The sequence below is a fragment of the Leuciscus leuciscus genome, assembly GCF_965113295.1.
Source record: "Leuciscus leuciscus genome assembly, chromosome: 4".
Classification (NCBI taxonomy): Eukaryota; Metazoa; Chordata; class Actinopteri; order Cypriniformes; family Leuciscidae; genus Leuciscus; species Leuciscus leuciscus.
In genome coordinates, this window is record NC_138728.1 from 4,264,098 (window position 1) to 4,287,517 (window position 23,420).

General features: G+C 37.5%; 2 protein-coding genes across 7 annotated transcripts; one reads left to right on the forward strand and one right to left on the reverse strand.

The window, feature by feature from the left end:
• Positions 1–371: 371 nt before the first annotated feature.
• Positions 372–2,457, reverse strand: yeats4 (YEATS domain containing 4). Its single transcript, XM_082168478.1, has 7 exons — positions 2,251–2,457; positions 2,030–2,149; positions 1,861–1,927; positions 1,660–1,754; positions 1,007–1,096; positions 840–927; positions 372–704 (listed from the first exon to the last, which is right to left on the reverse strand). The coding sequence occupies exons 1-7, from the start codon at positions 2,299–2,301 to the stop codon at positions 535–537; spliced, it is 681 nt and encodes a 226-aa protein (XP_082024604.1). The 5' UTR covers positions 2,302–2,457; the 3' UTR covers positions 372–534.
• A 613-nt stretch (positions 2,458–3,070) lies between these two features.
• Positions 3,071–23,002, forward strand: cpsf6 (cleavage and polyadenylation specific factor 6). Of its 6 annotated transcripts, none has more exons than XM_082168426.1 (11): positions 3,071–3,212; positions 4,006–4,215; positions 6,249–6,352; positions 7,018–7,163; positions 8,453–8,638; positions 9,818–10,307; positions 11,187–11,291; positions 11,858–11,973; positions 12,831–12,984; positions 13,465–13,666; positions 21,287–23,002. In XM_082168426.1, the coding sequence occupies exons 1-10, from the start codon at positions 3,153–3,155 to the stop codon at positions 13,652–13,654; spliced, it is 1,761 nt and encodes a 586-aa protein (XP_082024552.1). In that variant the 5' UTR covers positions 3,071–3,152; the 3' UTR covers positions 13,655–13,666; positions 21,287–23,002. The 6 variants fall into 6 exon arrangements, with proteins under 6 accessions (XP_082024552.1, XP_082024551.1, XP_082024550.1 ...); XM_082168425.1 differs by lacking the exon at positions 21,287–23,002 and adding an exon at positions 13,879–17,936; XM_082168424.1 differs by lacking the exon at positions 21,287–23,002 and having other exon boundaries at positions 13,465–17,936.
• The last annotated feature ends 418 nt before the right edge of the window (positions 23,003–23,420 follow it).

Sequence of the window (23,420 nt, forward strand, 5' to 3'; positions counted from 1 at the left end):
GGATAGTAAAGTGTCCATCATATGCGCACTTCATAATCTCTGTGGAAGTAGTAGGTCATCCGGGTACTTTACTTTTTGCCTACTCTTTTATGAGTACTGTGAATTCAGACATACTTCTCGTCACACTCTTTTCACCTTCTATATAGTAGAGATGTATGCAATTTCAGATGCAGACAATTTGCTTTTAGATGCAGCCATGGAGGGTTTTTCTTTCTTGCCACAGTCATCTTGGTCTTGTTCATTGTGGGCTTTGAGGGATGATGTTCTGTAAAGCTGCTTGAAACAATGTGCATTTAAAAATAAAAGCACTATTAAAATATAATTGACAATGTGTTGTTATATCATACTCAAAACTGGATGGTAAGCCCGACTCGTAAAAAAACAAAGTTTTATTCATACAAAAAAAGAGCTGGACAAGAACAGTTGTTCACTACCTAAATATACTGTCAAACTTTGAACCAGAAAACGAAATTGATCAGTCCCACAAAAGCATAACAAATCCCACAGCGCTGAAGGCTGGTGAGCGTAACATCCTCAGTGATCTTTCATCTGGTCCTCCTCCTCCAGTCTGCGTATCTCTCCCTTCAGGAAGTTGATGTTTTCTCTGGAGGCTTTCAGTCGCTCCTTCAGCTCTGCGATCTCCAGGCTGGTCTTCTTCTTTGCCGATTCCACTTTTTCTCGTGTTCGTATTTCCAGCTCTGCAACTGCAACACGGAAACACTGAATGTTTAGTTCACGTGATTAGAACAGTCTAATTTACAGTATGTTCAGGGTTTTATTATTTTAGCACATTCACAGGGCGGTTCAGAAGGAGCTGTACGGGTAAGTGAAGCACTCACACTCGGTCTCGTGTTTGTAAGCACCTAACGTCAGCTGTCTGGTGGTGTTCAGAAGCTGCTGCATCATGGCTGTTGGGTCTTGAAATATCTGCAAAAACACAGGTTTTAGGCTTTATGATTGTATTAATACTATAATGTCATGTTGTATGCTCTGATCAAATTCGCACCATCTCGTCGTAGAACTCGGACACAACGGTCTTCTTTGGCATGGCGCTGGAGTCTGACTGGAACAGCTTCAGCAGATGATACAGGGTGACCTGAAGAAAAAACACCACAACATCAATCCTTTGCTTTTTCTATTCATTTAATATGAAGGTACAGTAATGAAGGGGGTCCAGTAGAAATGTTTAAATAAAATCTTTTGGTAACACTTTATTTTACAGTGTATTTTACATGTAATTACTATAGTAATACAGTCAGTCATGCATAGTTGCATGCAACTAACCCTTAACTTAAATTATATAGTAAGTACATGTAGTTAATTACTATTACTTGGTACTTAATTGTATAATTACACTGTAACAAGGACACCTTAAAATAAAGTGTAACCAATTTTTTTAAATAAATAAATAAAAATAAGATTAACTAATGAATTAAATAGTAAATAGTTTGATTAAAATAAATAAATATATATATATATATATATTTGATTTATTAAAAATGGATTTTATTAAAATAAAAGTTAATTAAAATAAACACAGCTTAATATATATATATATATATATATATATATATATATATATATATATTTTTTTTTATTAATTACATTTTATTCCCATCCTCAAGACACAGAGGGAAAAAGTCATATAATGCCATTTACCGGTCTCTCATTTGGATCGATGAAGAAGATCTTTATGATGATCTCAAACTCTCCCCATCCAGTCTCTGTAATCTCATACGGAGGCTTCGTAACCACTGAAATAAAATAAAGAGTATTTGATCAGCTATGTGTGTTAATTAAGCCATGAAATGTGATATTGATATTGCACTATAATACAGTAAGATCAACTGAATAGCACACCTCTTAAAGGATTCCCATAACTTTCGTGCAGTTTGAACTGTATTTTTTTTACATAAGCAGACATATCCTGGGGGAATATCAAGGGGGAAAGAAAAATAACACTCTGTTAGTGAAGTTTACCATTTATATACAGCACTTAAAATGCCTACAAAAAGATATGAGTGTCAACCTCATTTCTGTAAGGCTTCACATAAACTGTCCATTGATGAGTGTGACCGTCGTCTTCTCTTTTCTTGCCAAAATATCGTGCAACGTTTCCAAACACGATGGGTTTCACGATAGTGACTCCCTGAGAATAAAATGTCATTATGGTAAATACATAAATCACCTGCTGTTATTGTAAATGAACACCAATGGCATCAGCATTAGCCTTATGATAGCTTTACCTACCTTTACCCGTCCCCCCGAATCTGGACCAAATTCAGCCATCCTCTTAAACATAGTATACAGAGAGGAACGTGTTTATTCGTATTGGCTTCTATGAAATGGGCACAGTTATGAAATGAACTAAATTACTGTATTGAAATGCCATTAAGCACAATGTAAATGCTCTACAATGACGAAAGAAACTGTGTATGTAGCGCTCTTTTGATTGCGTCTACGACAAGAACATGAGTTTTTAGACAAGATTTCAAATTAAGAGTCCTAACAAATGTTTACTAGTGACTTGCGTGTGACTATTTTGACTTTAAGTCAGGATTGCGAGAAGAAAAAAAAAAAATCCAGAACTGTAAACTAGTAAACTAGTTATGAAGTCCAAATCACGAGATATAAACTCGCAATTCTGAGAAAAATTATAATTGTGCGATATTAGCGCACAATTGCACAAAAAAATAAAATAAAAATAATAATAATTAAAAATCCGAATTGTGAGATAAAAAGCGGAATTACTGTTTTTTATTTTCATCAAGTCAACTCACTGGTATAAAATCATGGTTAAAAGAAAAGTTTCAATAATAGCTATCAAATGGTTTGACTGGGACAGAGCAGAGTACCATATTAATAACATTTAAAGGGTGTGTGAAATGTGATTATGCAATATGATTGGTTAATTTTGAAATGTCTATTGTTAAATTTATACAAAGTGTTATACACTAAGAACCACAAATACAGAGACTTTAAAGCGAATGTCAACAGCAAAAGAGCGTGAGGGTTAAGAGAGAAAAAAACTCAAACTTTATTTTGAAATTGTGTATCGCTCTTCAGGCTCTTCTTTTTTCCGCGTGCTTCTGACTTCACGAATAAGCGTCTCTTCTTCACGCGAGGACCGAGGAGGAGGAGGGAAACAGAAAATGGCGGACGGTGTTGACCACATCGATATTTACGCTGATGTAGAAGAGGAATTTAATCAGGTTGGTTTACTTTAAACATGCATATTAGCGTAATAATATATATCTTACGTGTTGCACATAAAGATTAAAGAGAGCTCCATAGTAACATGCAGCTCTCTGAGGAACTAGGGCGTCTGCTAACTCTAGCAGGTAACGATAGCTATCGAGCCGCGTTTGTGCATACGCTAATATAGAGGTTAAAATGGTTATATATCTTATTTGTTGTTGTTTACCGAAATAATGTATGTTCTATGTTAGTATGCATTTGTAACGCGTGTGTGTGGCGCGAAACGAACTCTGCGTCTCGTGCGTTCATTGTTTGTGGTCTCGTGCAAATACAGCAGGCCTAGCGCGAGGCATAATATCGCGTCAACTGGGCAGATTAGTAGTTATGATCAATAAATGCTACCTCAAACATGTTCACGTTGTATCTAACACTCATAAATCAACTCGGTTGGTTGTTGCAGGATTTATTTTCCCACAGACCGGGCATTTTAATAAAATGCAAATTGAATTTGGAAGCAGGAGCTCAAATCAGGGAATCAGATTGATCACGATATTTATTTTATTTACAAGTATTTGCTTTTAAGGTTCACGTATTGAGTGATTTAAATAATGTTATATGCACTTATGCGTTTTTCATAAAGGGGCCGTATTTTAAACATTTTATTACTTTTATTTAAATTTCGATTCTCTTTATTGATATTACCCATAATACTGTGAATTATGCTTGATTTCTTACAATGTTGGTCAGAATTTGCTCATGGTTGAGTTTCTGTCATATTTCTGAAATGTATGGCATTCTCTTATACAGGAATCAGATTATCCTGCCCATGAGCAGATTGACCTGTATGATGATGTCATCTCGCCATCTGCCAACAACGGGGACGCACCTGAGGACCGAGATTACCTGGATAACCTTCCTGCACCGGGAGGCAATGAGGGCTCCAAAGGAGCTCCACCTAACGTCGTCTACACCTACACTGGAAAGAGAATCGCTCTGTACATCGGCAACCTCACATGGGTTCGTCTTGTACCTCTTCGTTTACTAAATATCTTGACATAATGACCATCGGCATCTCCACAATAATTTGTATATACACTACTGGTCAAAAGTTTGAAATAAGTTTTTATATGCTGTTAAAAAGTATGTTAATGCTCAACAAAGCTGCATTTATTTGATCAAAATACATTAAAAACAGTAATATTGAATATTTTTTACAATCTAAGAGAAATATTTTCTATTTGAATATATTATGAAGGCTAATTTGTTCCTGTGATCAAAGCTGAATTTTCAGCACCATACTCCAGTCTTTAGTGTCACATAATCCTTCAGAAATCATTCTAATATGATGATTTGATGCTCAAGACATTTTCCTTATCCATGTTAAAAACAGTTGTACTACTTCATGTATTTGTGGAAACCATGATATTCAGTCTACATGTATACATACTAGTGTTGTCACGATACTAGAATTTCTAACTTCGATACGATACCTTGAAAAATATCGATATTCGATACCATTTTTGATACCACGGAGAAAAAAACTGCCACAATATTAAGGGGGTATTTTTTTTTTACTTAAAGCTAAATATAACAAGTCTAGAACATGACAATGAGGGATATTTTACATGAACAAAAATGTCCTGAGGTAGTGCACTGGTTTAAAAGCATAAATGCTGGGTAAAACATTAACGTTATTTGATGAACAGATTTATACGCAAACGTGCATCACACGCGAAACACATGCTCACTGGATCGACATCAAGTCAAGTCACCTTTATTTATATAGTGCTTTTAACAATACAGATTGTGTCAAAGCACTTAACAGTATCAAATTGGAGGATAGCGTGTCAGTAATGTATAATAATAAGATTAAACATTCAATTTTCAGTTAAAGGCATTTCATTATTGAATTCAGAGATGTCATTGTCTAGCTCAGTTTAGTTTAATTAGTATCTGTGTAATCAAATGATAATCGCTAATGAAGGCAAATTGCAGAATTAAATAATATTTTTTTGAATAAAGTTAAATAAGCACAAGTTAATTTACATTTGACCACAGTTAAAATATTTACTTGTCTAAGATTCCTCAGTCAGATTATATTAACTTTAAGAATTACGGTGAAAAAACGAGACAACACACACTCATATCAACAACAATACTAGGCCAACTTGGTTAATGTTTCAGAAATGTTAAAATGAGAAGAGTTACCAACCTCTCGCAATTATTTATATAGATCCGGGTGTCGGTCTTTCAGGTGCTTTGCTATATTAGGCCCCGATCACACCTAACGCGTTTTTCAGGTTCGAACACGCGAGGCACACAGCACTCATCATCACACAGTGCGCTGCGTTTGTTATGTTGCTAGGCAACCACTGAAACAGCTGTCCTGTCAGTCAAGTAAATGTCAAATCAGCCTTTTATTAACATTATTTACTTTCTGTTAACATTGTGGTAGTTACGGTTCGTGAAGTCGTTAAGCTCCTGGTAACCCGCGAGAGCACCACAAGTTTATCCTCCATCATCGCACTCTCCGGGCGTTCAAGCAACTATAGCTTTCATCACTACAGCGGGAGGCGCAGCAGGCGCATAAACAGCGCGCAGAACGCTCGCTGGAAACCAATTGAAAATAGGCGCCTCTCACTGCAAAAAACGCGTCAGGTGTGATCGGCCCCATTCACTTCACTTTTGCTATTTAACCCGAGCGAATGAGACGAGTGCGTGTGTGGTGTTTGTCAACGCGCCTTTGGAGAGAAGTGAAAGTGACAGCTCGGCTAGTATCGATACTTCGGGAAATTAGTATTGGTACCGTTCAGATATTTCAGTATCGATATTTTTGACAACACTAATACATGCATGCATGCATGCATACACACACACACACACACACATAGATAGATAGATAGATAGATAGGTAGATAGAGATGGTTTAATCAAACTTGTACAGTCATTAACGACAAATATCACTTTTGCCCATTACTCTGCGTATGTATGCATATATTTATATTATCTTCCAGTGTTCAGATTGTGACGTTGTGCTTTCCTCTTTACAGTGGACCACTGATGAAGATTTGACAGATGCGATTCGCTCCATAGGCATCAATGATGTGCTGGAGATAAAGTTTTTTGAGAATAGAGCAAATGGCCAGTCAAAGGGGTAAGTCAAGTCTGTTTCGTCAGCACCTCAATGTACAGATCAGCCCTGTTTGGGCTTTCGACTGCATGGCTTTCTAGATAATCTGCACTGAACTTTTAACAACCCAAATTGGTTGACCGCTATCTTTTTAAAGCATTATGGTTTGGGGTTTATTGTATATTTTTATTTGGACATTTCAAACATATTTGCAGGATATATGAACAGCCTCTGTGATTTACACTGTACAGCTGCATAACGATAGTAAGCTCTTCTTTTGACCTTCAGAATGTGGGCAACAAAGAGACAATGCACAGTGACACTGTCGGCCTCACCTTAGCTGAACTTGCACCTAGTAATCTTTTCTTTGGCCTTCAGCATGTGATACATGTTTCAAAACAGACTATGCCACTAGTAGGGGGTCGCTAGAGGATTTGAGAACTGGATGAGCTTATTAGAAAGAGCTTGAAAGTGCCCAACTGAATGTTTTTGGGCAGACTGTCTGAAGATGAAGAGGCTGTGTAAAAATGAGTTATGTGTGTAATCGTTAGTTGTTCTGCTGGCATCTCTGCTTTGTTGTTTCCATCAATAGTCTAAGCTTTGGCATCTGGAGCTCTGTGACTTGATCGATTTCCTGCAAAGACATTATTTTCTCCGTGACCGTTTCTCATCCGCTCTGTGCTCAACAGGTTTGCGCTGGTCTGCGTGGGTTCGGATTCCTCGTCCAGGAAGCTGATGGATCTGCTGTCTAAACGGGAGCTGCACGGACAAAACCCGATCGTCACTCCTTGCAACAAACAGTCGCTCAGCCAGTTTGAGATGCAGTCCCGAAAAAGTGAGACCATAATTCACAGATGATTCGACAGTTTCCATTTACTCAAACTTATTGATTGAACGTGGTTTTGTCAAATCACTGTTGTATGTATTAGGGCCCTATGAAATCCGTTTTATTTTTTCTCAAATTCCGTTTTATTTATTTTTTCAATTTCCGTTTTTTGGGATTTATTTTTAGCCCTTTCGGATTTTTCGGATTAGCTTGTTTTCTTTTCACTTCTAAGCAGTATTGACCTTTAAAAATTCAGTTACACAAACTCACAATTCAGCTTTTTTATTTAAACTGTTAATATATTCAGCAAAGCACATTCAAAATTCAGCCAAACCTTCAACAAATCTCTGGCCAAAAGTAACAGTTAAGAGATAGAATTGATGAATATTAAATTAAAGATTAAATGCAGCCATGCTGCAGGGAGACAGAAACATTGAAACAACGATATGTGCCTGACAGAAAGCCAACACAATGACATATTACAGCCTAAAAGTACAGCGTTAACCCATCATCATCAGTGACCCCTCCATGTAAGCAAAAAAGATAAATTACTGACATTTACAAAAACAATGCACATTAGCTTATTTTTTATTATTAATAGTAAAATTAGGTCCGATTTTCCTGTGGCGTCTGTCGTTGCTATGCAAGAAGGTGCACAAAGAAGTTTTAGTAGCTAATAGATTTCCACCACCGAAAAACGCTTTGCTACAAGATTTATGTAAGGAGAAGAGAAAAACACCCGTAGTGTTTGTGGTGCACCCCCATCCTTTATGTTGACTGAGCTTTCAATGTTGTTACGGAAAGGGGGAAGTTGATATGTTGGTTCTTGTCACATGAACTGCGGTGCGCTTGCGACATTCTGAAAAGTTGAGGTGTTTTCATCTCGCTGTGCCTGGAAAAAATTAGCGCGTCGCTTCAATTATGAGCGCGCTTACCGCGCCCGCGCGCCTACATTTGAAATAACGGAACTTGAGCGTGCAAAAGACACGACATGTGAACGGCCCCTTGACGAGCTCGCTTCGACATTTTTTTTTTCCTTACTCGGGAACGTAAGGACGTATGGTTACTAGGCAACATGTTTAACAATGCCATTTGGCCACGGTTTAGGTAGAGACTTTTCTACGTTTGTTGTTTTAAACTGAAAAAATGAGAAGGAAGTTAAAAAAAAAAAACGTTTATTTAACATGTCAACAAAATATATGCAAATTCCGTGATTCCGTCCGCGTTTTCCGCATCACGGAAATCATAGGGCCCTAATGTCTGTCTGTGTGTGTGTGCTGCAATTCTATTAAAATCAGTTTCTGTCCACCCAGGCACACAGTCAGGCCAGATGTCAGGAGAGGGTAAGGCTGGGCCTCCAGGAGGAGGTCGCAGTGGCTTCCCTCTCGGTAGGGGTCGAGGGCGCTTCCCGGGCCAACCTGGCCCCGGTGGAGACCGCTTCCCTGGCCCAGTTGGACCTGGTGGACCTCCGCCACACTTTCCAGGTACAAATCTCTAAATTAGGGTCCTAAAATGAGGTTTGTGAAAGAAATGCAAGTGGTTTGTAAGTTGATGAAATGTTAATAATTGACCTTATGACAGCAGTTACTTAAACATGCCCACTACTTTTCAAGTGTGGAGACTTCTCTCTGTTTATCAAACATAATGACAACGCTAGTTGGCTCGCTCGCTGATGTATCACTATACAGTTTATCTTTTGTGCAAAATCAAGGACAAACTTTTGTATCAGGTTTTGTTGAAACTCTAAATGTAACCTAGAAGACAAGAAAATGGTGAAATCACAAGGAGAAAAGAAGTTGGACAGTTGACCTCTTAAACATTGATATTAACAGATATCTTTGCAGATGCAATCGGGGTAAAGAGTGTGCTTTTCTGGTTTAACTTTGTTTGCATTGTCTCAATTATTACTTATCAGAGCTGTTGAAACTGGAGATTCATACCGGAGTCCATTCAGCATGCTTCTGTTTTTCAAATAAAATGTATTAATCCACACATAAGATGAAATAAACAAATGCACAAAATCTTGGATGAAGCCCATTTGTGTTTAGTATACAGATGTTCACCCTAACTGTAGATTTACAGAGGAAAATTCTCCTCAAATTCCAAGTAATTCCCTAAATACTGCCTAAATGCACACGCTTTATTCGCATAGTATTTTTACTTGATGGAGAAAAGTGGAATTTAAAAATGGCTGATTTCAGGAAAGCACGATGGCGTCTCAGTGCAGCGATTTGGTTGGCTATTTAGGATGTCAGTAATTTATCTGTCTCAAGGTCAATCAATCATAAAAATAACCAACAATCAAAATAAAGCACTTGCTAAAAATTTAATAATTTTAAAATAAAATTGAAAAAGCACTTACTATAAAGGAATTTTGCATGTCATTTGACCAATGTCCGAGAACCGTGAACATGCAAATGTGGTGTTGAATCATACAAATATTAACTTTAAAATCTCAGGGAGAATATATTTTAGACAGTTACCTCTGATAACAGATCACTCTAAATTGTAATGTGGACTCATGCATTTTCTGTAAAGCTGCTTTACATGTATAAATAAATGTGAATTGAATTTGAGGTCAAAGGGGTTTCCCTGCCCCACATTCCTTATGCAGTCTTTCCTCAAAATGCAAGTTGTTAATGATCATTTTCCCTTTTTTACAGGTATGCAAGGACCACCGCGTCCTCCCTCTGGCCCACCTGGGCCTCCGGGACCCCCAGGCCCCCCTCCACCAGGACAAGGTCTACCGCCGCCTCTCGGTGGACCTCCACACAGAGGAGACCGCCCTCCACCTCCCGTCATTTTTCCTGGTCAGTTTGGTCAACCTCCAATGGGTCCGATGCCTCCTGGCCCGCCTCCACCAGGATATGGACCTCCCCCAGGCCCCCCACCACCTCAACAAGGTCCCCCACCTCCCGGACCATTCCCACCCCGTCCACCTGGGCCCTTAGGACCCCCGCTTGGCCTTGCACCTCCACCTCACATGCAGGGACCTCCACCTGGAGGTCCACCACCAGCTCCTCACGTCAACCCAGCCTTTTTCCCTCCACCTGGAAACAACAACATGCCACCGTCCGACGGCAGGGGTCCTCCACCCGGCGACCCCTACGGCCGCCCTCCTCCTTATGACCGAGACTACGGCCCGGGTGGCAGGTAATAAACGCCTCACCTTCACTGTACTGTAATGAGATCTCAGGTCTTATTGGTGGAAACTGAATTGTCTCATTTGTTGTTGACTATATACTAGGGCTGCACAATTTAATTTAATTATTTATATGTATATAAAAATTGCTATATCTATAAAAAAACATTTGCACTAGTGATTTAAAATGAGGGAGTTTTTTGTTGTTGTTGTTGTTGTTGTTTTGTTTAGTTTTTTTGTTAAGCTGCGGGTTTGTTGTGCTTGTTTGTAGGGCTGCACAATTTTGGCCTGAAATTGAGATTATCATTGTAACTATAACAATAATAAGAATACTTCTATATGGTGACTATTTAAATATTAAGTAATTAAATATTATATTTAAGATGTTATTGAAATAATTACATTGTAACATTAAAGTATTAAAAAATGTGGTTACACTTTTTTTTTTTACAGTGTCCTTTTTACATGTTACATGTACTCATCATAGTAACAACAGTAAATTATGCATAATTACATGCACCTAACCCTCAACCAAACCCTAATCCTACCCTAGCCTATAGTAAGTACATATTAATAAAAATTACTCAGTACTTAAGTATATAATTACACCTTAAAATAGTGTAACCAACATTTTTTTTTAATGCACAGCTGTAAAAATACAATTCAGATATTTATTGTGTGCAAAGCTGCTAGTGTTAAAAACACTCCCAAGTTAAATCGCACTAAGCGATATATTGCAAAATGGGTTTTATTCCAGTTAATCGTGCAGCCCTACTGCATACTACCTACTACATACTCCAGAATTGGGCAATGTTGGTAAAAAAAAAAAGAAAAAAATGAAATGTGTAGCCTCAAACTGACCCTGAATCTCCTCTCTGGCCTTTCTTCAGTAACTTCAGACCCCCTGTAGTATGTGGCTTTGAGCCCTGGATAAACGAGGGGTTGGTTGATGTGAAAAACTCTGGCCAGCACTTGCACAATACAAGTGATCAAGGGTTAGTGATGTAACCGTCCGCTGAGACCAGGATCCCGAAATGGGACCTTCGTTTCAGGCTTGAGTGTTGAGTGTGCAGCATTTCTGCAGTGATTTTTCAACTAGTGATGCACCGAAACACAGAAAACGAAATCCAAATATAAAGTTACAGTAATTGAACTTAATGCTGTTCGGGGTCTCGTGTTCTCCGGTGATTAAATGAGTCCTAGTAAAAGTTCTTCGGCAACATTTTAAATATTATTAATTTTTGGTTTTGGTAAAATGCATCCTCACAGTTTATCCACATTGTGTGCACAAAATAGATGCTTTACACAATAAAAAAAAAAATTCAATCAATTATTTTGGCCCGCCGACACCAAAAATACATTTGTCTTACTGTTTCAGCTGAATATATTTGGTTGCCGAAATTTTGGTGCATCGCTAATTTTAACGTGATGCAATGCAATATGATTCCGCCTTAACAGCACTGCTGCACTTTGTGTGAATTTGGCCCTCGGTGCATTTGTTTTATTCTTGACTTATGCTTTTAGTTTGCGTATCTTAATGCAACTGCTTTTTCTCTTGTAGGGACATGGATGCGTCTCGCACTCCTCTGAGCGAAGCAGAGTTCGAGGAGATCATGAATCGTAACCGAGCGATCTCCAGTAGTGCTATCTCGAGGGCTGTGTCGGATGCGAGCGCAGGTGCGAACGTGGTTTAGTTTGTTTTGGTTTGTATGGTGGTAAATTGTCTTTTTTTTGCAGCTAAGTTATATGAACAAATCCTAGTATTTGAGAGCAATTTCAAAGCCACACATGATCAAGTTGTTTACTAGGTGCCGCTTGTCATTTCAAGATTCACACGTGATAATTTATTGAAAGATTAAATAACCTTCCTTGTCGTCATGCCTTTTTTGTCAAATTCCAATAACTGTTAAACAAACAGGACTTCACTGTTTTTAATGTTAATATTCAACATTTTTTTTAGGAATATGGCTGATGTATTTAATGCATCACCTGAATGTATTTTTGAATTGTCAAGTTTAAATCTTAAAGTCCTCCTGTAGTCAATAATTGTATCCCTTAAAACTCATCTTTGATCACCAAAATTTTCCTTAATTTCTTCATGCCTTAAAATAGTTTGAATATAACTCTACACCCTTGCCTCATTTAGCATATGTGGTTCTATGAATATGCAAATTAGCCCCGCCTCCACTCACTCACTGCAGCTTAGAGATTCACTCGTTGACGATCACACGTTGACCTGATTGGTTGCAAGGTAGTTTGTGACATCAGAAACACCAGCGATGTTTTTGAGACTGTCTTTGATTCACTGCAGTTTTAAGGAGAAAATACTCAGCAATGGTGTCGACTTATGAATTTGCACATGGTTTTTCTTAAAGCATATTAATAACACCACATAGACATATAAAAAACATTAGTTGCTTGATTTTCACCACAGGGGGACTTTAAATGTTTGTTAATTGTATGACTTTAGTTATTCACTTTGTTCTCACCATTAACATGGCATTAAAAAAAGACTAAATCTAATAATTTTGCAGCTGATTACGGCAGTGCTATAGAGACTCTGGTGACGGCCATCTCTCTAATCAAGCAGTCGAAGGTTTCCGCTGATGACCGCTGTAAGGTTCTCATCAGCTCACTGCAGGATTGCTTGCATGGAATTGAATCCAAATCCTATGGATCTGTGTCGAGGTAAATATCTTGTGGATCTGCATGGGGTTTTTGTTGTGGAGGATGATTCATTTTTGCATGATCTTTCGTCTAAGTGAAATGTGTTTTAAGACCACTTTTTGCTGATGTAACCAGCGCCACAAGGGCAGGTAAAAATCAGGGATGGGATCCAAATAAGGATTGAATGAGCATTCTCAGTTCAATTTTGAAAGTTGCGCAGCCCTAGTAAAATCAACCAATAATATCAGAGCCTAATATGTTCTTTTTCATGATCTTATCAAATCCAGTTGAAAAATAAGTTTTTTTATGTTGAATTAAATTACTTCATGCATTTTCAGTTTGCCTCAATGCATTAAATTAGTGCATGAATTGTTTCCACTTGGATCAATGCATTAATTTAGTGCATGGATTTAAAAGTTGCATGCATGACATAATTTAATGCATTGCAGCAAAAGAATTTCATGTGGTTTCATATTCTCTTTAATGCTTTTCACCCTTTAGCAGACGGGAAAGGTCCAGGGAGAGGGACCACAGTCGCTCTCGTGAAAAGAACCGTCGGCACAAGTCTCGCAGCCGAGACCGGCACGAGGACTATTACCGGGAGCGTAGCCGAGAGAGAGACCGCCATCGCGAACGAGACCGTGACCGCGAGAGAGACCGAGAACGTGAAAGGGAATATCGCCACCGTTAGTTGGAGAGGAAGGTGTGTATCCTGTTTGTTTCTCTCTGTCTGTCTTTCTCATCTTTTCCTTCAGAATTCAGATGTACTTGCATCTTATCCTGCAGAGTCTGGGATATCACAGGTAGGTGATCGGAAAAGGTGAGCCTTTGATCCTACAATGTGACAAAGTACTGTAATTTTCCCTACGGCTAATCTATTTTATTTATTTTTTCTCTTTTATTTTATGGATGTAGCATGATCCGAGTACTCTGATCCTTTAAATATGTGTACCGGTCATGAAGCCATTTATTGTACAATATCAGCTCCAGAAACTATAAACTGTCCGGCACTGTTATAGAAAAAAAGCAATTGTGTTGTGCACAATCCAGTTTGTCTTTGGAGGGATTTTATGTGTATTTAAATGTAAAAACAAAACAAAAAAAACAATGCCTTTCATAAACATTGCACTTTAGTATCTGTCCATTTTTAGCTTGAGATTTGCTGCAGGTTTAAAGACTATGCCAATTTTGTCAAGGTCAAACAGAAAGCTACCTTTATCTTACTTTGCCTAATTGACTAATTGTTTGACAAAAAATTCAGGATGTATTGCATGTCTTTAGGGTTGCAATTCTGACATATAAATTCCACCTGTAATCATAAATGTGACGAGAAATTTGGTTGTAGTTGGATGAGAGAAAATGAATGTTTGTATTTCACATTGAAACATTTACTGATTTCAGTGAATGAGCAAAATCATGTTTCTCAGGTTGTGCATTGACATTCCTGTAGGCAGATTTGATATTGACATAATGGTTTTCCTAGTGTTTAGTTCCACATTGAACTGAATGTTGTGAAAAACAAATGAATGGAGTCAAATTGATCTGCTTTGGCATTTAAAAATATACGTTTGCTGTAGTCTTATGTCAGGTTGAGCCATATCAAACATTTTCATGTTGTGCCTTATGAATGAAGTATTTTAGTCTTGAACATCTGTACAGTATAATTTCAGAAAAGCATTCTGAATGTCTTCTGTCAGAGCAAGTTAAATGTCTTTTACTGTGAAGGGTGTTTGAGACGTCACAGTGCGTCCTAGTATTCCTGCAAGGTTTAAAGTCTCATTTGCAGGGTTTTAGTAGTAAAGTTTTTCCATCTTAAAAGTTAATTGACATTTTCTCAGCTGACATCAATTCGTTATTCATTTATTTTCCATGTTTGTTAATGTTACACCTCAGATAATTCAGATGTAGCAGTTCTTCACCATTTACACTTAACTCACTCAAGCATTTGTTTTAACTGTAAAATTAAACTACAGATCTGCAATGTCAGATTGCCAATAATACAAAGTATGCCTTACATATTAATATATATATCCCTTAGTGCTTTTATGAATGGAGAAGAACTGCTATAACTTTTCCAAAGTGAACATTTTAAAGTTTTTTTATTTATTTTTATTTTTGTTCTATCGGTAAACATACTCATGTTTGTAATGATTTACGATTGCTTTTATTTAATATGCAACCAGTATTTAATAAATATTTTCACAGTCAGTATTTAAATTTATGTAGCATGTCCTCAGTTAAATTTCTGACTGAGACACATTACTGTCACTGTCTCACTTGTGGCCTGTTGCTTCATAGCTCTGTGTGACTGTTTCCTACAGGCTACGTTTTGTACTGTATGTAAAATGCTGAGGACACCATAATATCATGTGTGATCCATTGTGAGTGACCTCACATACATTTGAGATTTTAGATGCATAGACGTTATCATAACTGTCCATAGACAAAATTATGAAACTAAAACTGCAACAGAAGTTGACTAATTTTTAGCAAATAGATTGCAATCATTGTAAATGCATAAACTTAAGCACAATTACTTTGTCAATTTTGTTTCATGTAATTCTGGCAAGAAAAACTTGAACCAAATTGTTGTTCTGGCCTCCTAGCCAAAAAATTCTGAAATTGCCAATTAATCGGGTGGTCTTTTTTTTTTTTTTTTCTTTTTTTTTTTTTTCTCTGTATTATCAATTGTTAACTTTAATGTACAATCTATAATTGCAGCAACACTAATCAGGGAAAGAGTATTGGGTACCAAAGCCATTAGCTGCAGAATTTATCTTGCACTTTTAATACATGCTGTTTCTCTTATGCCGGGTTCAGACTACATGATATCAGCCTGATTTTGGCTCGATCCGTTTGACGTAGGGAGCCGTGGTGGTTCGTAAATGGCAATGGCCGCCGAGACGAGACGTCTTGTGTAGTGTCATCATATGGCGCTTTTCCACTGCATGGTACGGTACGGCTCGTTTCGGTACGGCACGCTTTGGCGCTTTTCCACTGCATGGTACGGTACGGCTTGGTTCAGTACGGCTCACTTATGACGCATTTCCACTGCATGGTACGGTACGGCTCGGTTCAGTACGGCTAACTTATGACGCGTTTCCACTGCATGGTACGGTACGGTACGGCTCGCTTTAAATGGTACCACCTCTGTTGAGGTTCCAAGCGTACCGTACCGATACTAAAATGTGACGTGAAAACACTGCAGATCACTGATTGGTCAGACAGAATCATCACTACCAGCGTCATTGTATTTAGGCTACAACACGAGACACTAAACCCGCTAGATTTAAATAGCCAGTAGACAACAGCCAACACTGTAGCGCCTGTTTTAAAAGTATTTGCTTCAAAAAATTGCATAAACTTAAAAAAAAGAAATGGCTGAATCGTGGTCAGTGGACGAGGTGCAGACGTTCCTCTCGTTGGTTGCCGAGGAGTGGATGGGGAAACACGGAATGAAAAATTCGCATTTAATATGATGATGTCATGGCAGTAGAGACGGCAACTATAACGATCAGTCCCACCCACTTTGAAGCGGTACTAACTGCAGTGGAAAAGCAACCGAGCTAAAGCGAACCGAACCGTGCCGTACCGAGCCGAGTCGTACCACGCAGTGGAAAAGCGAAGCGCGCCGAGTCGAACCGTACCGAGCCGAACCGAGCCGTACCATGCAGTGGAAAAGCGACAATAGACCACAAACGACATCGTGTCCAAAAGACTAGGGCTACCAGGACCGATGATACCTAGCGAATGATAGCAGAGGCACTGTAATGCTGGAATTGGCATTAAAGGGATAGTTCGGCCAAAAATAATGTAATTTACTCGCCTTGTTGTTCCAAACCTGTATGAGTTTCTTTTTTCTGTTGAACACAAGATATTTTGATTTTTTTTTTTACATGATATTTTGGTAACCAGACAGTTGATGGTAGCCATTGACTTCCATAGTATTTTTTTTTCCTACCATCGAAGTATACGGCTACCTTCAACTGTCTGATTACCAACATTCTTCAACATATCTATTGCATTCAGCCGAAGAAAGAAGCTCATACAGGTCTGGAACAACACGAAGGTCCAGGTCTGAGTAAATGCCAGAATATTTATTTTTGGGTGAACTATCCCTTTAAGATAACACGCCGCTCCACCAATGTTTACGCTCTTGTTTCCGAAAGTCCTTTGATAGTTCCGCCTTCTGAATGACATCATGTACATCGTTAAAGGTGGCAAGCGATGATTGGTTGTGAGACATGTTTCTTGTCCACGACAGAAGAATTAAGGAGTTAAAATCACAATCTGACACAGTGACTATCATAACAGACAAAAATATTGTGTAGTCTGAACCCGACATTAAAGACAGCATTTTAGATCAGGTGAGATTGAGTAAAGAGTAAAGCATTTGCTCCGTGCGTACAGCCCTGTTACATTGGGTTTATTGGGATATTTGGATGTAGTGTCCATCTGTATGGGGTTAATCTGCGGAAATGACTGTTTTCCAAGGTTGTTTGTGTAGGTTTTTCTCAAGTAATGGTCCTGACATATTGAACGGTTTAATCCCCACCCCCTTTTCCTCTGTTCAGTATTGTGCTTTATAAGATTCTGTCACAGGATTGGACAAACTTATGTTTTTGTGGTAGTTACAGGTTGTACTAATAATTGTCATTCCAAACTAAACTGTGATCCTTAATTCAGTGTGAGAGGTTTCATGTGTTAATGTCCAGTTAAAGTAAAATTAATATTTTTGACATTTCTGTAGTAAAATGGGCTGAGATCTATGAATTATGGCTATAGTAAGACACAGGCTAATGTTTTAATAAGAAATCACATCTTCAGTGCGTTTTATTTCATGTCCATTTCTCTTGTGACTAACAGATGCTCAAAAGAATAATTCGTTTATGAATTATTTGTCCAACCCTGTGTACTGTAACTCCAGTGTCCACCGAATCACTAGAATCAAGCTTGTCATTCATTTGCCGTTTTTTTTTTTTTGATAAATTCCTAGAAACTTTGCTTCTAGGCCACATTATGCATAAACTCAATGGTAGAAAACTGTAAATGGTCATTGCATCTTAAAAAATAAAATGCTTTTTGCATCAAGGGTAATCCAAATTGAAATGTGGATTTGATGCTTATTCTCAGAGGTGCAGTGGACACTGTATATTTTATTATGTGCTTCACAAAAAGTTGTTCTCTATGGGGGAAGTAATAAGATTTTTCCTGTTGTAGCAAAAATGCAGAACTCATTTAATTTAGTTTATTTGTAATTGACTAGTTAACTGCTCTAAAGAAACTTAAATGATTGAATGACAAAAAAAATCATTAAAAGGCAAAATAAAATGTAGTATCTTAAGTAGTTAACCATGTGTAGATGAGTCGTTAACTCATCATTACCCAAGGATTGTTTTGGCGACATTAAATTTGAATGTTCTGTTTTACTCCTTTTTAGATGTGACAATATTCAATTAGAAATAGATATGAAGTGTAAAAAAATTAGCACTAATGACCTGGATCACTTCTGCTTATAGAATTATGATTTACCTGTGAACTTGATTTTGTGCAACAAGCCAAAAAAAACAACAAAAAAAACTAAATTACTATGAGTTAACCTTGTTTAAAGACATATTATAAGAGGTCATACATGTTTTACACCCAGTCAGACAAACCAATCAGCCAATATAAAGTCAAATCAGTATCATAATGCAGGAATTATGCAATGCATATTGTCTAACTTCTAGCTTATCTAGCTTATGCAATTCAACTGAATAAAGTGAATGTATGTTCTTTTGTTTTAAGTCATATTAACATTTTTAATTGTCCTTTTATCATCTTATCTTGTTTAATCTTCATTAAAGGAGCTAAAATGTGCCCTAAAAATACAAAGTACTTGGAAAATCTGCTGTCGACAATACAGATGCTGATTTGTATGAATTTGTGTTTGATTGATTGGTCTCAGTGGGACTAAAAGCCATATATTTTCATGTGACTTTAATACATATTTTGACAACTGGTTAACTCTTATGAATTACAGTTTTGATGTGAGTTATTGTGTGTCTGGATACTTATAAGGTTTATAATTTTCATGAAAGAATGATAGTTGACTAAGTACTCAGAGTGAAAGTGAAGTATTTGCTCAGTTGTCGTGTTGAGTACATGTTTCATAGTTGTGCATGCCAATGTCTATGCTTTTGTGTCATCTCTTCACACTGTACTGATGCACTGATTCCAGGGGCTTGTCTTAAATAGAAATTGTATGTTTTTAGCATTTCCAGTTATCACTGACTACATTTACATGTGCACCAGTAATGTGATATTTTCCAATAATCAGAGTACGGTCTTAATTGCTGCAAGATGTTTACATATTAATGCCATTATTCACTCACAAATAATAAACTTGCATAAAGTGGGCTTGTTACTGGCCAAGCTCTTCAGCGCGATTTGTTCGCCAGTTCAGTTGGGCCTACATTTTATCCCAGTGATGCGCCTCAAACGCCTTAATTTCAATGTTTTTGATTATCAGTATACTGCGTTATAGGGATGCCCCCTAATAGTCGACGAGAAGAGGCTTAGTCGACCAAACTTTAAAGCGTAACTCTCGCCAAAATGCAACCTAGGGTCTTTTTGTGAATCTACCCGAGGCAAACTTTATTTTTAAAGCATAATTAGGATGGAAACGCCTCTTTTAAGATTGACTATTTTCGATTTCAGTCAAATTGCCTTTTGAATGGGAGTGCTAGGGAGCCGTAAACAACAACAGCTTCAGTGAATTGTTCAAAATCTTTCTTTTTAGTAAACTCTGTGTACACAATGTAGTCAATGCTGGAGTTGATGTGTAGAGCCCCTGGTGATACTTCAAGCAAAGTTTCATGTTGTGTCGAGCCTTCTTAGTGTTTTAAAAAATAGCGATATTGATGCTATCATAGACATGCCCCAAGCACTCCCATGCAAAAGGCAATTTGACCGAAAACGAAAATACGGTCATAGACTTTGAAAATAGCATAGACATTGTTCACAAAAAGACCCTAGGTTACATTTTGGCGAGAGTTACGCTTTAACATTTGTCATTTGTTTCTTCAGGACCCAAACATGAACATGCGCACTTTGATCAGACTGGAATAGATGCGATTTAAAGTGTTTACGTGCCTGTTTATTGCCATTTAAAAATCAATATCCACCACATTTTACTACGATAATGGTTGCTACAGTTATTAGCTTAAATTGGCTAAATTTGAATCGCGATATTGCCTAAATCTCATTGTGTTCACATGTGAAAGTAGTCACTGTGTTAAAGGGATAGTTCACTTTGAAATACATTTTTGGTATGTTTTAGCTTACCTCAAGGGCATCCAAGATGTAGGTGTCTTTTTTTCCGCAGTAGTTTCAATTTTGATATTTTTAGGTCAAACCGTTCTTGTCTGTCAGTCATATAATGCAGGTCTATGGCCACTGTCTCAAAGAGCATGCACAGAGTCCAAATTAAAACAATTCCCCATCGTCCAAATTAAACAATTCCCCATCGTAAGTACACATTGATGGCCTAAGACACGAAACGAGCGGTTTGTGTGAGAAAACGAACAGTATTTATATCGTTTTTACCACTTATATGCAGCCATGTCGAAGTGATCTGACGCTAGAAATGTCGCCTTAAAGACATTCGTTCCAATGAACTGCCGTAGACAAGGCGACATCTAGTGTATATATCTATGCACCAGTCTGCGTACACGTCAGATCAGATCACTTCGACATGGCTGTGTACAAGAGGTAAAAACAATATAAATACTGTTTGTTTTCTCACACAAACCGCTCGTTTCGTGTCTTAGGCCATCAATGTGTACTTACGATGGGGAATTGTTTAATTTGGACGATGGGGAATTGTTTTAATTTGGACTCTGTGCATGTTCTTTGAGACAGTGACCATAGACCTGCATTATATGACTGACAGACAAGAACGGTTTGACCTAAAAATATCAAAATTGAAACTACTGCGGAAAAAAAGACACCTACATCTTGGATGCCCTTGAGGTAAGCTAAAACATACCAAAAATGTATTTCAAAGTGAACTATCCCTTTAATATACTTTTGTACCCTAATTCTGTGCTGATGTGAAACTAAATTATTACATTCAAGTATTACCCTATATTGCAATAATCAGTATGAAGCAAATTGCCCCTTAGGCTGATGCTGTTATAAAAATTGATTTAATGTTTGCATGCCCTGTGTATGTCTGGGACGGTCTGAGCGTGTGTAGATGTAGAGGGGGAAAAACATCTGTGTGTGTTTCTGGGTTCTGTGCCCCAAAACAAACTGCCACCTTCGTTTTGACACCTTTCAGCTTGAACGCAAGAGGAGGAGGAGAGACGTCAGGAGCAACGTGGATTCATCCCGACAGCATCCCGCATCGCAGAGCGCTGGACTCCGGACACCAGGAGAGTTCTGTCAAATATTATACACTCACTCTTAATTCCCAACAGCTCTTTTATTTTTTACTTTTATTTGGAAGTAGCTGTGTGCTAAAGTCAGTTCAGCTTTTTGACGAATTATTTGCCTGCTCATTCGAAACACAGAACAACTTTCCGACTGCTATAATGTTGTAAATTGTCAGTTAGCTAGATTTGTTTTTATAGGAACTTTTTTTTTTTCTTGTTCAACCCCCCCCCCTTCCCCCTCGTCCATATAATGTTTGTAAGTGTCTTTTGCCTTGATTATTAAATAGAATCTGTGTTGTAATAAAGTGTGTACTGGGGTTGTTGCTTGTTCATAATTTAGGTTTATACTTGCCATTTGGGTCAATCTCCATTTTAGCCAATTGTTTCTTTCTATAAACTTTCTATAAATGCTGTGCCATTGTGCCTTTTCCCAGTTTTACCCAATTTCAAGAGTTTCCATGCAGTGGTCTCAGTGTTTAAAGAGGTGAAGATTTATCATTCATGTTCATATTCCAAATTATTTGCCAATTCATGTAGGGTTTGATCTTTCCATGAAACTTTTCAGTGGTTTGTAATTGGGAATTACACAATTCAAATATGTGAAATGCTCCTAATTTTTGTAGTCAAATTTGTTTTTTTAGAACAAAAATCACTTATGAGTCGTAAATATTAATACAAAAATACTCAGCATTTGTAATGTGTCTGACACGTGTACATTTCTTTATGCATATATCTTATGTTCATGTGTGTGTATATATAGGCCATATTGTAATTTGTCCTTTATTACTGTTTGATTCTGCTAATTTAAAAATTTCAACGAAATTTATGCAAATTGATTAATGCGTTGTATGGATTTATCTTAATTTCTCAACTTGTCTCTCCCTTGTAAAAAGGTTAGTTTTTTTAGATCAATTGTCTCACTTCACTTAACGGCAATGTTTGCCAGTGATGTAATAAGCAGTGTCGGTAACTAGTCTGTCAAATGACCATCACTGCTTACTGTAAATATGCAAGTACTTTATTTTGAAACTTTGAATGCATAAATAGATTTGAGAGATGCACTTGGACTATGGGGTGTTTGTCACACTGACCGCTGTGTGTGCATCGGTCGGGTTTCATCTTTTGAACAACAGAATATAAGATTCATGTGAACACAATTACTCCCTTGTGGCCTGTGTTTTTAATGGTTTTTCCAATGCAACTAGAGTACGTTCAATGCTAGTTTCTAGTGGGTTTTTTTGCAACTGAATACTCTGGTGGTGAAGTGGATGAACGACTACATTGTGGGTTCCTGTTCCCTGGACTGAATCATCTGGACTGAGAGGTAAGTCAATTTTGCCTTGTATGCATCTTGTTGAAGTTGATACGGCTGTGTTTTTGTTGACCCAAGCATTACAGCTCTTTGAATAGACATTTTGTTGTAATATTTATAGTTATGCAGTTATACATTGCAGTTATGCTTAACTATATTCAGGACCTTCTGTTGGATGGCCTTCTCTGATGCATTTTCATTGTTCATAGACATTTGAGGTGGTTTAGTCCACATATTATTAAATTCGTGATTAATGTGGGTTACCTGATTTCAAAATATTTTTGCCAATCAATAAATTTTTCCCACACTAGATTTGTCTTTTTTTCTTGTCTTGTATATGTTTTCTGTTTCTAGTGCTTTGGGAATAAAAAATCCCGGAGGGGCAGAATAATTTGAATGCTTTTAATTGTAACTTTGTTCCTTGAAGTTTAAATTAGATTACTAGAATACTGTAAATCCTACTTTTTCCTGTAGTCCTGAGAGAGAGGGGGTGTTCTGGTCAATCTGATCATATTTGGGGGAATTAAATTAAACGGTTGCAATAAAAAATGAGATCTTTGAAGGAAGTGACTATCATATTTAAAAGTAAATGGCCATATGAGGGCGCCATTTAAACCCTAATTAAGATATGTACAATGGTATGATTTCATCAGCAAAAGACGTGTTTCCTGGTGTAATAAGTCACCTTGTCCTGAAGTAAACCATTTGGTCAAATTTTTGATAAAATA